The sequence below is a fragment of the Heliangelus exortis genome, chromosome Z (genome assembly GCF_036169615.1).
Source record: "Heliangelus exortis chromosome Z, bHelExo1.hap1, whole genome shotgun sequence".
Classification (NCBI taxonomy): domain Eukaryota; kingdom Metazoa; phylum Chordata; class Aves; order Apodiformes; family Trochilidae; genus Heliangelus; species Heliangelus exortis.
The window spans coordinates 50,135,818-50,150,347 of record NC_092454.1 but is presented as its reverse complement, the minus strand read 5'-3'; the positions used below and the strand labels follow the sequence as shown (position 1 = coordinate 50,150,347).

The window sequence follows — 14,530 nt, the reverse complement described above, 5'->3', positions numbered from 1 at the left end:
GCATGCGCGGCAGGCGGCGGGCAGGGCGGCCATTTTTGTGGCTTCGCGCCTATGGGGAGGGAAGGGGAGGGGAAGGAGGTGCTCCGGTGGTTGTTTCTGGGCGAGCTGTAATTAATTTTCCTATTAGGCGTTTTAGGACTAATTCGCTCTCCCCGAGTCCCCAGTTCGTCCCTGCTTTGCTGCCTTGAGCAGGAGAAGGAAGCCATGTCTTTTTAGAGCTTTTGCCTTTTGTTTTACACCTGTCTGGCAGGGCTAGGCCGGGCCTGAAGCCGGGACCTGCCAGCCGCCGCACGTAGCCCCCACCCGCCGCGGGACGGAGGCAACTCCCCGGGGTACCGGCCCCGGGAACGGGCGGGGTTGTAAGGAGAAAGAATGGCGATAGTCAAGGCTTCCGGCGGGCTGCGCGGGAAGGCTGTGGCGAGCGCCGGGTCTGCCCGGGAAAGCTTGCTGGGGGAGGGAGCCGTTACGCGCTGTTGCTCCTCTCGTTAAAAATGGCCGCGCTAATGTTTTTTTTTAAATTGTCCATAATCAAAATGCCCATCTCCAGGCGCTGGGCGCGGGCGAGGAGAGCGTGACCGTCCGTAGGCGCCTGTCGTTCGGCGAGAGCACTGGGAGGGGGCTGCGGGCCCGGGCAAGGCCCGGCAGCGGAGCGGGAGGTAGCGCTGCTGCCGCCGGCGCCGTCCGGAGTCCCTCGGCCCGGGGCGTTGCGCCGCTGCCCGCCGCAGACAGCGCCGGGGGCTGCGGCCGCGCCCAGCTCTGCGGCTCGGCCGGAGCGGGAGCCCGACGCTGGATTTTCTCGGCAGTTTAGATATTTTGTGTAACTCCCAATATTCACCCAAGCCTCATTACCGCCTCTTAATGAGACCCCTTTACTCCGTGACGTGCAACCGCTCCATCTCATTAAGGAAATCGCTCTTCAATGCTGATTATTTTATTTGCAGCCATAATTATATTTCTTTCGGCTAAATCACGGTTTAATCGAGCCCACATGGAGGGCAGCAGCACTAATTACAGCGGGAGATGCGGTGGCGGTGGCTGTTCGCCTGCCCGGCCGGAGGAGGAGGCGCCGAGGCGGGTGCGGGCGCGGCGCTCCCCTGGAGGGGCCCGGCCGGGGGCAGGGCGGAGGGATGAAGACGGGGAGGTGGTCTCAAACACAACAACTTATTACTTCTAATTCCCCGACTGTCACCAAATCACCTGCACGAAACAAGAATCTAATTTGTTAAGCTGGCATTTCTGCAGATGGAAGATCGATTTTCTCTTTAGATTTCTCTAATTGAGTGAATATAGACGCCCCGAATTAGCCGCGCTCGGGCAAGAGGGGAAGGGAAGGGGAGAGGGAGGGTAAAGAAAAAAGTCAACAAAAATCATCCTTGTAAAATAAGCCATATTACCACTAGAATTGCCCCCAAATAATAAAGGAAGGTGGATCGAAAGGTCCCAGATTGAGTGACAGTCATATTTCTGGAACTAACTGGTTTTTAAAATAAAAGGTTAGGATGGCTGGAGAATGCTAAGTAACGGCGCAGGGGAGAGATGGCTGAGCTCTGAAATTGCTTACAGAATTACATTTGTTTTTCTTGTGATTTTATTAAAAGTCACTCCTCATCTCCAGAATGCGTGAAAATATCTACTTTCCACTCAGATACACCACATTAACTTGTTGGAGGAGAATTTGTTTGTTTGTCTATTTTATTTATTTGCCAGATAAGATTGATGCAGTCTTATTAGCGCTATATCTAGTTATAGGAAGAGATAAGGATGAGATGTTTTCTTTTTATTCCAATTACTAGACTTGTCACCTAACTGAATAACTGATATATGATTATTTATCTTGAGTAAATAGAAATCAGAAAAGCAGCCAACTTAACACATACAAACAAAATATGTATGTTCCTTATTACTATATACCATCTATGTAATTGAGGAGATTAAAACTACGGTATTAAAAGGGAGAAAGTCAAATGCTCTTCCCACGTCAGTCTCTGCTGTACATTCTTTCATTGCTGCTCCTGGCGGTTTGTTTATCAAGCCGGTTGTGGAGATTTCGGATTTTAAAAATAGGGTCATGTGCTAAACAAATCTCTCAAACCTCAGCAGAAAGGGTCTTCCTGGAAGTGTGTTCTTTGCCTAAACATTGATGTATCTGAAAAATGCTTTATACCGGCGCTCCCTTTGCCGTCGGGGCAGCCCGGGCAACTCCTGTCGCACTGTATAAGCTGCACCAGAGTGTGTTACGCTTGGGCTCCGCGTTTTTTAAGCTCATGAAGGTAACATTATGCCAAAAGCTTATACATGCATACAAAGGTGGAGGGAGAGGAGGAGACGACTTGTGTATGAAGAGTTTGCATCTGGACGGGGAAGAGCGGGTGGGGGGTATCAAGCATACCTTTATATTAAAATAGCTTTTTCCCCATAAAAGACTAGTTGTCATATTTCTGATTAAAATTAATTGATGTAAGCCATCCTTTCCATCTAAAGCAACTGCTTCGCTGCCGAGAGCTTCCCCGCAGTCGAGGAGACAGTCGAAAGCACTGCTTTTGGCTCAGCCGGGGCGAGACACAGATATTTAGGTAAATAAGCAAAGAGGAAAACGGCGCTCCTCACCGCGTCTCTGGGCAGCGGCCGGAGCCCCCGGCTCTTCCCGCCGCCTCCAGGGGGGCTGCTCTCAGAACACCTGGCGGCCGCCTTTCCCAGCGGCTGCGGTCGTTCTTGCTTCGGATGCCTTTAAACTTCATAAAGTTGCTTTCAGAGAAGTGTGTTTGCTGCAGCTACAAAATGCTGCATGCAGCTTATTGTCGTAAAACAGCGACGGTGATCACATTTAGCCCTGACTAGAGTTAATAAATTGGGATCTGTGGCTGTTGGCAGCCTTGTCCTCCATTTCCAAAGAAGTCATATTTTCGAGAATGTTGATTGAAATAAAAACACGTGTTTATGTTTTTCCATTTCGTAACTCCAAATTACGCCTAACGAAAGGATATCGTTTGATTTGCCATTTGTGTTTAGGGTATGCCGATGTGGAGAAGTAAACAAGAGCCTAAGTCACTTGATTTGTTTTCTGTAAGCAAATAACACTTAGAAGCATAGCTGTAATTTACAATGAATTAAAATTGATTCTTTTCATCAGGGAAGAAAATAGGAAATGTGAGGTCGTTAATTATTGAGGGAGGCGCTTCTCATTAAAGAGAACAATGTTACAATGCAGCACTAAGGAGCGGGAATGTGCATAATAATATCCGATATTTCAGCACCACTGTCTGGAAAGAAAAAAATCAAAACAAAACAAAACAACAACAACAAAAAATTTTTTTAAAAGTGCCTCGCGAACAAGACACACAACCAAAAGTTGCGTTTGGTAAATGCTGGAAGCGTTGCTAAGTGTAAAAAGCAATTACGGTGCTCTACATACAGCAGCCCCCTTGTCTGGATGGATGCTCAATAAATACATAAATAAAATATCAAATTACCAACCTTATCAGCCATTTATGCCAAGCCACCCTGCTGACTTCAGCAGTTTAACCTTATTTTACCGTGTTTCTCGCTCTAAATGTAATTATTCTGATAAAAGAAGCTTTTGTTCCTAAATCAGAGCAGAATTGGTTAAATACAGTTGTTTATATTACAGCCTCATTCAATCAGAGCTTGAGTTTAGCGGGGAGGGGAGCGGGGGAGCTCGGGGGTTGGAAAGTTCTCTACCCTCTCTTCTCAGGGTCGCGGCACTGGAGGATTAGGGTTATGCTGTTGCCGAGGGTGGCCGGCCCCCTCCCACAGCGCTGCCTCGGGGGGATCGGCAGGCGCAAGAAGGAGGCGGGGGGCGGAGAGGAGGGGAGACCCGGCCCCAGCCGGGACCCCAGGATCGGGCCCGCTGGGCAGCGAAGAGGTGGAAAAAAGAAGGAAAGGAAAGAAAAGGAGGGTGCGGGGGGAGGTGATCTCCCAGTGCCTAGCCCCTTGGCAGGCGCTCCTGTACGAAATTCAATCTCTATTTTTTATGAGAAGTAAACTGTCTAAATAAATTTTATTAGGGGCAACCAATATATTTTCTGGTAGTTCCCTTTGTTCCAGTTCTACGTGTGTGTAACAATCTAAAACCTATTTATTGAGGAAAAATCACTGGATCCGTCATAGAAAATCCTTTTACTTTGCTCTGAAGTGATTTCTGAAGACACTCGTGTCACTCGGAAGATTTTGGGCCGTTGTGCTAAAGCCTTTCCTTGTTAGGAACTTCAGTTCCTATGATTATGTGGGGAATACCGTAAATTATAACAGGGAATGGACTTGACTGGCACTTTTCTGGCTACATTGGGAAAATGGAAAGATGATGGGGAATAAAATCCTTGTAAATACATCTCTGACGCTGCCCAGGTGAATTCAGGCACTTGACAATACAGGAGTGCAGGAAGCGGAATGTGATGAGGGTATTTTACATATGCCCCATTGTCGTTCTGACACACTTAGTGTCAGCCCTGCCTGCTCTTTTCTCTCCCGCAGACTTCCTTCTCTCATTTCCCCCCTTCCCTTAAGACGATTGCGCTCTGAAGTCTTAGAAAAAATGATTTAGTTTGTTTATACTGCTATAAAAATCAAGAGCAATAGAAAAGTCATAAAATGAAGCGCGCTATCAATCACACCGCAACATTGTTATTCAGCAGTTACTAACAGAGATTGATAATCCTTTGATTTCATCCCATTGTTATTACTCTGATGTGTCTGCGCATTAACTATTACACATTTATTTATCGACCTGAAACATGCAACAACACGGAGTAGCTGCAGACGCACGCCGTGCGGCCCCGCAGGCAGCACAGTCATCAGGAGGTGGCTGCGGGCACCTGCCGCTCCCGCACATTTTTGCCAGCATCTACAGAGGAAAATGAACCCCAAACGCTCAGGCAGACCCCTGACCGCTCGCCTAACTCCGGACCTAGGTAGGGCTGGACCCGCCGCAGCCTCCAAAGGCTGCACTCCCCGTGGCTCCTACCGGCCCCGGCCCCTGCCCGCCTCCTCGCCGGCGGCTCCGCGTCTTCCGCGGGCCACAGTTCCCGGCAGTGGGACGGGGAGCGGCTCCCGAGAATTTTCAATCGCCGTGGCTTCCTCTCCTGCCCTGGAGGTGCACACAGATAGTAATGTTCAAAGGAAAAGAGCAGAAACAAATGAGCCATCTCCGCCGTCTCCCACCCAACCGAGGAAAAAATAAAAAATAACAATAATAAAAAAAATCCCGAGACTTCCACCCCAACTCCACCTCTTTTTTCTCTCTGTCTCTCCAGCTAAATTGTGGCCCGGCTCAGGGTCTCTATCCCTGTTCTTAGCAGCCGTTCCCGGGCACCCAGGTTCATTGCAACAGCCCGACCTCCTCTCGGAAGCCGAATTGAATCAATGTAGCCTGAGCAGGGAAGAGGAAAAAAAAAAAAAAAAAAAAAAAAAAAAAAAAAAAAAAAAAAAAAAAGGCAGAAAAAACTGCCTTGAAGATCGGTCGGCCGGTTCCTTTGTCTCCTTGTTCAGTCGCTGCTGAAACCCTTGCACATCTGAGATGCGAAAACCACTCTTGCATCTGTTCGCATGCAGTATTTACAATGTTTTGTGTAAGTCAATTGGATGGCGGAAAAAAAAGCGCCATTGGCTCTGTATTATTTAACACAGACTTCACTGCTTTCCCTTTTTGGTGGAAGCTTTATTTGCACTAAATGAATAATCTTAATTGCATCACTTTTGAATTAAAAATCAATGTTAATCAAGTTGGAAGTAGTAAATATCAGTTTTCATTGTGCCCGGATAGAGGGTATTTTTCTTGTTTTGCAAATAAAAATACAAGTCAAAGAACTTTAAAAGGGCATTATGTTCTGCTACAAATACAATTGAAACGGATTGTTTAGGAGCGGATCAGAAATGGTACAGAATTTTGCACTTAATTTCCTCAGTTATCATTTACAATAAGAGCCTCTTGGCTTGACAGCCAAGTCTAAACAGTAGTAAATTAGTACAAATTTATACTGATTTTACTCTAATAATCGTAATAAAAGCTTATAGATTTGGCACTAATTACATAAATGCCTAATGATCTTGAAAATTACTCTGGTTAGAAATATATTACTAATCTAAACTTTGTTGTTGGCTGGCTTTGAAAAATCAGAACATTAGAAATGGTTCGCTTCACTTGTGCAAAGCACTTTAAATTGTTCAAGTAGTTTAACATATTCCAGAGGAAAATAAAAAAGCATTTCACTTTATTTACTGCTTTATACTGATTTTGTAGGTGAGCTGAACTTGGAAACTTTACCCGAAAAAAATAGGGCTTATGGGCTTTGAAACCACGGCAGGGAAACAGCGCTCACCAGGAGGGCGGCCGAGACCCGCGGTGCTCGGAGCACCTTCCTGCGTTGCGGGATGCTTCTGCACCCAGCGTGGATGGGACGGGGCGGCGGGAGACCCGGGGGTCGCTGCGGGAATTCGGCCAAGTTTCTCATTTTTCGCCTCCCCGCAGCCGTAAGGGCTGGGTGGATGGGTAGATGTGGGGGTGACAGCAGGGCTGCGGCCTCCTCCGCCGGTCCCCGAGGCGACCCGAGAACGGGGCCAGCGCTGCCCGCCCCCGCGTCGCGTCCCGCAGCCGTTCGCGCTCTCCCACTTACATCCCTTCGTGGGCGCTGGCTTTACGAACCACCCACGGCAACCTAACTGGGTCGGGTCCGAGGGTGCGCTCCGAAGAGGCATTAAAAAAAACAACCAACCAACAAACCAACCAACCCACCCAAAACCAAACAAAACCAAGCAAACAAACAATAAAAAAACCACACAGTAAATCAGGAGTGACCCGGAGCGGGAGGAGAGTGGCAAATGTGCATTTGGAAGAGAAGAGGAGACGGGGAAGGAGGGAGGAGAAGGGGACCGGAGCAAAGTAAACGAGAGGAGGTGCGGGCCTGGCCGGGGCGGCGGGAGGCCGGGGCGGCGGCGGCGGGCGGGCGGCGGGCGGGCGGCGGGCGGGCGGAGCGGGGCGCTCCGGGCGCTGACATTTGCAGGCTGCCCTCCTGATTGGTCCCTGTGCCGAGCTGCTCACGGGTTCATTGAAGTGTTAAGCACCTCCCCGTCTCTCTAAAGGACATTATAATGCAAGAGACCCCCTTTTTAACCACACACCGAATTTTCTTTCATTTAGGCGATCTATATATATCTATATCTTATATCTTATATCTATTTTAAATAACTTAAGACCGCTAAAATTTGGGGGGGAACAGCTTTCGCCCTGGAGCGGTGCGCGATGCTGTCTCACGCCGACCTCCTGGACGCCCGTCTCGGTGAGTTTCCCCCAACACCCCCCCCGCCTCGCGGCGGCTGCACCGGCGGTGGTGGCGGCGGCGAGCCGGGAGGAAGCCGGAGCAGGAAATTGACAATTTGTTCCTTATTTTACCTTAATGCGACCTAAATGGGCTAATTCCTTTAAAAGTAATTGTACTGTATTAAAGTTTAATTTGATTTAACATAAAAAAAAAGAGAGAGAGAGAGGGAGACCTACAGAGTATGTAGATCTACAACGAGTCGTGGACCATTTAATTTCTCTCTCCCTTGTTTTTACATACGTACCTACACATTATTACTATGATGATTATTATTATTATTTTAGGACAGATGAGCGCGATGATATTTTCGGAGGAGTTCGGGGTGGCCTTTTCCTGCTCGCCTGTTCGTTTTCCTCTCGCTTTCTTTTCCTTTAAAAAAGAGAAATATCTGTAACCTATTTATGGTTCTTCACGCGTTTGTTTAGAGAAGCGGAGGGAGGTGAGGGGAAAGATCAGACAGGGTGACCGGGGTTCTTGCATAGTTTTCGGGGAGGAAAAGCTCCCGGCAGCAGAGCGGCTAGAGTGTTATGTCTTTATCTCCGTCTCTTTCTTTTACCAGCCCTGCTGGAAAAAACAAGCTGAACCCTGCAAAACTTGTCCTCCGTCCTTTCCCCTCTCTTAGTCTCGCAAGGGGAGGCCCGGCAGGGAGATGGTTATTTAAGCAGTAAGACGAACTGCTCGGTGTAAAGTTTTCTCTCCCTCCCCGGCCCCGAGCTGCACCGGACCTGGGGCTCTGCGCGCCGCGGAGCCGAGCCGGTCTGCGGGGCCGGCGGGATGGCGGGTGGGGGTGGTGGGGCACGGCAGTGGGAGGTGATGGTGGTGGCCGTGTGCCTCTCGCCAGCTAGGTGCGTTAGACAGAGGCTCTGATGGATACACGCCCGGCGTCAGGGGAGTGACCACGGCTCCTTTGCTTCCGCAGGGATGAAGGATGCGGCCGAGCTGCTGGGACACCGGGAGGCGGTGAAGTGTCGGCTGGGCGTAGGGGGCTCCGATCCGGGGGGACACCCGGGAGACATGGCCCCCAACTCGGACACGGTAGAAGGCACCACCCTGCTGCCGGGGGAGGATATCACCACAGTGGGATCCAACCCCAGCTCCTTAGCCGTCAGCGCCAAAGACCCCGACAAGCAGCAAGGCCAGCAGGGCGGCCAGAACCCCAGCCAGGCTGGGCAGCAGCAGGGGCAGCAGAAGCAAAAGCGGCATCGCACTCGCTTCACGCCGGCGCAGCTGAACGAGCTGGAGAGGAGCTTCGCCAAGACCCACTACCCGGACATCTTCATGCGAGAAGAGCTGGCCTTGCGCATCGGCCTCACCGAGTCCCGGGTGCAGGTATGAGCAGCCGTCTCCGCGAGGTGCACACCGATCCCTTCTCCGGGCGCACCGACGGCGGCACGGCCGGCCGGCGGCGAGGCAAAACCGGGCGGGGTGGGAGAGGGTGGCCCCAAACGTCAGCCCTATGGCGGACAGTTTGGGCAAACAGACTTGTAACCGGACCCCTTTCCGCAAAGCTGTCCCTTTGGGGTGTCCCTTTGTCCCCTGCCCACCTGCGGCGCAGTGGTCCTGAGAGGGGCGCAGGCAGAGCTTTCCCCCTCTCCACGGCCCAACCCCGTGCAGGGAAAGATCTCGAGGAGTCACAGCTCGAGGGAGGCGAGTCTCTGCCCTCGCTGTAGCTCGGCGCTAAAAGGCGAGCCGAAACCGGTGGGGAATCGCCCCGGTTCCCCGGTGCTGGGTCGAGAGGCAGCGGAGCGCGGGCCCGCTGTCCAGGGTGCTGCCGGCGGCTCTGCGGCGGCCGGAGGGATCAGGGGCCGCTGTCTAGGGTGCTGCCGGCGGCACGGCAGCGACGCCACCTCTGCAGGGAGTGGGTTTCCCCCAGGAGCCCGCCACCGGGAAAGTTGAGATGAGGGGGCGAAAGAAGGCATATAAGCTCGTGAAAAAGCATTTGGGTTAAAGTCAGTTGTACTTGGAGTCGAAGTTTCCCCGTGCTGGCTTTGATAATGCCTTAGGACGGAAGGAGTAGCAAGGAACTTAAACATCTAGGGTGCACTTTGTTCTCTAAAGTACATACATATACATATGCACATAGAAACAGATGTATTTGCAAACAGGCGCAGGAGAAACTATTTAATCAAATTATTCTAAACGAAATTAGGAAAAGAGGGAGATGGATCCAAACGCTAAAGCGTTCAGATGCGGCGTTTGTGTGTAGAGGGGGATTCCAGCCACTTTCTGAGTGAGTTCTTTCCGAGGAATGAAAGCCGCCTGCACAACGGAAGCACTTGCGGGGTGTGCATCCCTGCTCAGCACGGTGCACCGGCAATGCCGCCGCACTTCACTGGAGTCGGCGTTCAAAATCCCTCTCGGCAAGCTTAGGCTCCTCAGCTAAATAGACACATCAGAAGAACTGAATGTTTTTACGAACGAAAACATACTGTCGAATGTGACAGAAAACACACGTCTGTTTTTTAAAAGTAAAACAATTTGACTCAGCCTACATAGAACTATAATTAGCTTAAATTAAGAAAGAAATTAGAATCACAAATAAAATATAATTGGACAACTGACTCTATGAAAAAAGAAACCGAGGTCTATTAAACTTTATTGGGTTTCCCAAAGGTTAATGATACCAATTTCAATATTAGGAGTGTGGTAAATGGAGTAAAATATAAAATATATAATGGAAATTGTTATTTTCTAACAGCACATCAAAGAAATTCGTAGGAAGAAAGACAAAATGTTTTAATGGCCCCGGCATAATCTTAACCAATGCTAATAGCTCGAGACTGCTGATAAAAACAGTTTAATAGAGTGGCAATTTAAATATTTCTTACAATAATGTTCTGTAGTTTAAAAAGTAATCAGATCAACATAACCTTAATTAACACTTCAAAATGATTAACATTATGTAATCTAAGGCAAAATAATTTATGTAAAATATATTTACTTCACAATTCGATGTATCACTGCTCCTTGACCAAATTTAAATTAAATAGTAATTGGTTTACATTCTTATACGAGTGCTTTTCAGTTTTCTTTATAGTTAACAGATTGCCTAGACCTTCATTGCAGCATGTGGGCTCCACACTGACTAAAGAATGCCCAAAACAGTTAATTTATAGCAGCTGTATATGTTTTTAAGGGTTTTAGATGCTAGCATAAATCACTTTTCGTCGTTCTAGATCTATATTTAATGTATATGATACATTTAAATAATTATTAAAGTGGCTGGTGCTTAAATGGGAGTCCAATTCCACAGCTGATATTGCTCTGCTTTTCAGGCTGGTGTAATAAAACCATTCTTTTTATAGCATGCCATTATTAGAAACCAATTTCAGAATTATTTATAACCTGGAATGGCTTATTAAGCAGCAATGCGAGAATCATGCAAATTACGCGATCAAATGCAATATAATAAGCATAATCATTAGTCTCTAGCACGGATTAATTAACTTTCAATATTTTATTTACATAAAAACCAAATCAGTGAAATAACTTCTGCACAGTCAGGCTTGCCTTTCAATATTTTATACGAACAAAAATAATGTGCTGTAATTCCATTGACCGTGTCCCCCACAATGGTCCCGTCACCTGCCACATCTTAATAGGGGACAAGCTGAGAGTATTTTCTAGTTTTCTAATGGAATGAGAAATTGCATTTTCTTCCTCTCCCAGCACTATTAAAGTGTAATGAATTCGGCCCAGAGTTCACGGCTGGCTGATCGAAATGAACCTGAGATCTGAGCTTTAATACAGCTCTCCAGATTTCCTACCAAATCTTCACATTAATCATCTGCTGGATTCCAATGAGATCTTCATAAGGCTTCAGCTTCTGGGAAAAAAAAAAGAAAGGAAAAAAAAAAAGAAAAAAAAGAAAACCCAAAGTGGTGTTCTCTCCCCTCCTCTCTCTCTTTAACCCCCATTTATAGCTGGGGAATTAAATGGACTATATATTTTAAAATACATTTACAGTATGTCTATATTACTGTAACAGCAGACATCATCACGGCAGCTTTTTAGATTCCAACCTCCATTAGATTCTCACTGTTGTATTAATAATTTTCAGGGGCTAGTTGCATTTTAAAAGGAGCCCAAAGTTACCAAACGCTCGTGTTTAATAGATTTCTAGAGTTGTCATGTATGCATTCTCAAAATCTCCCTAAGGTTTTCCTTGCGTTTTAATCTGTCATGCACTAGTTTTCAACTGGAAACATTCTATTTTAAAAGCATATGCAGCGCAGGTATGAGCTGAGGCGATCAGACCTGATGGAGATTCCTTATAACCCCAGTAAACCATGACACATAAAAAGATTTGTAGCCGCAATTTAACTATTAACCCTAAAACATAATCGAAGGCTATTTTTTGATTATTCATATAACATCTAGTTCCTTAACGGCTGTTCATTCCCGCTAATGGGCGCCCGTGTTTCTCAGACTGGGTATGTAGCAGTACACACCGCAGACTTCAGCAGGTTCGGGCGCAGCTTCGTCTGGATTTCAGGTGGATCCGGTTTTTCCCTCCCGCTGCTCGCGGCAGCAGCGGCCCAAGACCCACAGAGTCATCCCTGCCTGCATGTCGAGCAACCGCTTACCTAAAGCACCTTTGTTGCTCTTTTTTAAAAACAAAACAAAACAAAACACAACAAAGCAGTGAGGCAGTCTGGCGGGAGGGTTTCCCTCCCCGGGACGTGTGCGGCGCCGGGCGTGGGTGGGCTGAGCCGGGCAAGGCTCCGCGTCCCTCTTCGGTGACGGCTCAGGAGCGGCTCCACGCAAGGTCAAGACCCATGCCCTGCTCGTTTATTTTTCGTTTGTGTTACTGTTTTTTGTTTGTTTGTTTGTTTTTTGGTTATTGTTTTAATGGAGACTCCGGGAGAAGAGCCAGGCCTCTCCCCGTGGGAGGGAGGCCGCAGGCGGCTCCGTCCCGGGACGGACACATCGACCGGTTTCGTTACACAAAGTTCCAGGTTAACTCGTGACAGGGACACGGGTGGGGCAGTGGATAAGGAGAGCGGCCGAGGGCCAGAGACACAGGGGGAAGGAGGAGGGAGAAGGGGGAAGGAGACGGGTTGGGGGAGGAGGGTACTGCTCCTCGATGCGAGCCGCGGGCGGGCGGTGGCTAACGCTACGTGTCGCTGCCCGCCGCCCGCAGGTCTGGTTCCAGAACCGCCGGGCCAAGTGGAAGAAACGCAAGAAGACCACCAACGTCTTCCGCGCCCCGGGCACGCTGCTGCCCACCCCGGGGCTGCCGCAGTTCCCCTCCGCCGCCGCCGCAGCCGCCGCCGCCATGGGCGACAGTCTCTGCTCCTTCCACGCCAACGACACGCGTTGGGCCGCCGCCGCCATGCCGGGCGTCTCGCAGCTGCCGCTGCCGCCGGCGCTGGGCCGGCAGCAGGCCATGGCGCAGTCCCTCTCGCAGTGCAGCCTGGCGGCCGGGCCGCCGCCCAACTCCATGGGCCTTTCCAACAGCCTGGCGGGCTCCAACGGCGCCGGGCTGCAGTCCCACCTCTACCAGCCCGCTTTCCCCGGCATGGTGCCCGCCTCCCTGCCCGGGCCCAGCAACGTAACGGGCTCGCCCCAGCTCTGCAGCTCCCCGGACAGCAGCGACGTGTGGCGGGGAACCAGCATCGCCTCTCTCCGCCGCAAAGCACTAGAGCACACAGTCTCGATGAGCTTCACCTAATGGCCGCCGCCTCGCCCCGAGCCAACGCCGCCGCCGCCGCCTCACCCCGCTCCCCCGCCTCACCCGCTCGCCCGGCCCGCCCCGGCCCGCCCCGGCCCCCCGCCTTCCCACACCTGACTTAGCAGGGAGTCGACTCAGGGTCTGAAATCAGACGCCATCTGACTGGTTTGTGGGCCGAGAAACACCCTCACCCCCAACTCAGCCTTCCTGTCCCCCGCGCAACTCCGGCGCATCCCATCCTTCCCCATCCCGGTATAACCCTCCCGGCGGCGGCAATAACGGCCCCTTCCTGCCCCCCGGGCCCGGCCCTGCCTCCCACCCTCGCCGAAACCCACCCTCCCCGGCGGCTGCCGGGGCGGCTTTGCAAAGAAATGCGTTTAGGTTTTTTTTTCTTAATTTCCTGTTTTATTTAAGAATAGCGATCTGCCGCCGGCCCTCTCCTCTGCGAGGGAGCCGTCGGGGGTCCGGCAGGGCGGCTTTGCGGAGCGGCACGGGGATCCCAGAGAGAATCAAATCCATTTTGATAAAGTTTTACAAGTAAGAGACATGGGGAAAATATTTAGTTTCTTCTTGTAAAACAAGAGAGGAAAGGCAAAAAAAAAAAAAAAAAAAATTAAATGGAGCAAGAGCAGTTCCCTTTTCGAATCCTTGATTTCATGACAGTTGAGTTACCGATCCGCCCCAGCTTTATTTACGCATTTATTTACGTTCCTGCTGCTATTGTCCCTCCTGCATACTCCGCTGCCTCCGGCGGAGGCGCCGCCACCGCCCCCACCCTGTCCGGCCCGGCCCGGTCCGGCCCGGCCCCGCGGCCCGCCCGCCTGCATGTGCCGGTCACCCCGCCGCAGGGCAGGGCCGCTGGAGGAATGAACAAACAATGTGAAATAGGATGTTTTGTGTAGATAAAGCATTCTTGTTACATACTGGTCGATTCGTGATATGTTTTAACTTATTGTCTGTGCTTATTTATTGCATTTTGGGTTTCTTAATAAATGTTTGAGCTAATATAAAGCATATTACTTGACTTTTCCGGACACGTTTATATCAAGTTAATGTGAATGGATAAATAATATCATTTTAAGTATGTGATATGAATAATTATGAATTTTGATGTGGCGTGTGAGATATGAGAGGTGTCTTGAACTGCAGGCAAAAACAAAAAACAAAAGACAGGACTTCCTTCTGTAGGATTCACTAAGTCCTTTGTCAAAAGTTTGGGGATAGTTTGCTTGCTTGAATTTTGCATTGAAGCCTTTCATTTATCACAATTTTAATACTTCATTATTAATAAACTTTTGTTAATCTTTCTGTGTGGTCTGCTTTTACATTTCAAGGGGAGAAGTTCCACGGTGAAGTAACACGGGAGTGGAGACCTGGAAGCAGCAGGGCAGCCGGGACCGGGAGGGCAGGGGGTCGGGTGGGCAAGACCGGTGAGGGGTCCGGGGCTTGGAACTACAGCCGGAGCCAGAGGAGATCGTGGCCGCAGACCTTTCCGCCGGCGCCGAAAGGAATGCGCGGCTGC

At 49.8% G+C, this 14,530-nt stretch overlaps 1 protein-coding gene across 1 annotated transcript; it reads left to right on the top strand.

Annotated features, from left to right (window-relative positions):
- Positions 1-7,255: 7,255 nt before the first annotated feature.
- On the top strand, positions 7,256-14,238 carry OTP (orthopedia homeobox). Its single transcript, XM_071731677.1, has 3 exons — positions 7,256-7,292; positions 8,206-8,663; positions 12,478-14,238. The coding sequence occupies exons 1-3, from the start codon at positions 7,256-7,258 to the stop codon at positions 13,006-13,008; spliced, it is 1,026 nt and encodes a 341-aa protein (XP_071587778.1). The 3' UTR covers positions 13,009-14,238.
- The last annotated feature ends 292 nt before the right edge of the window (positions 14,239-14,530 follow it).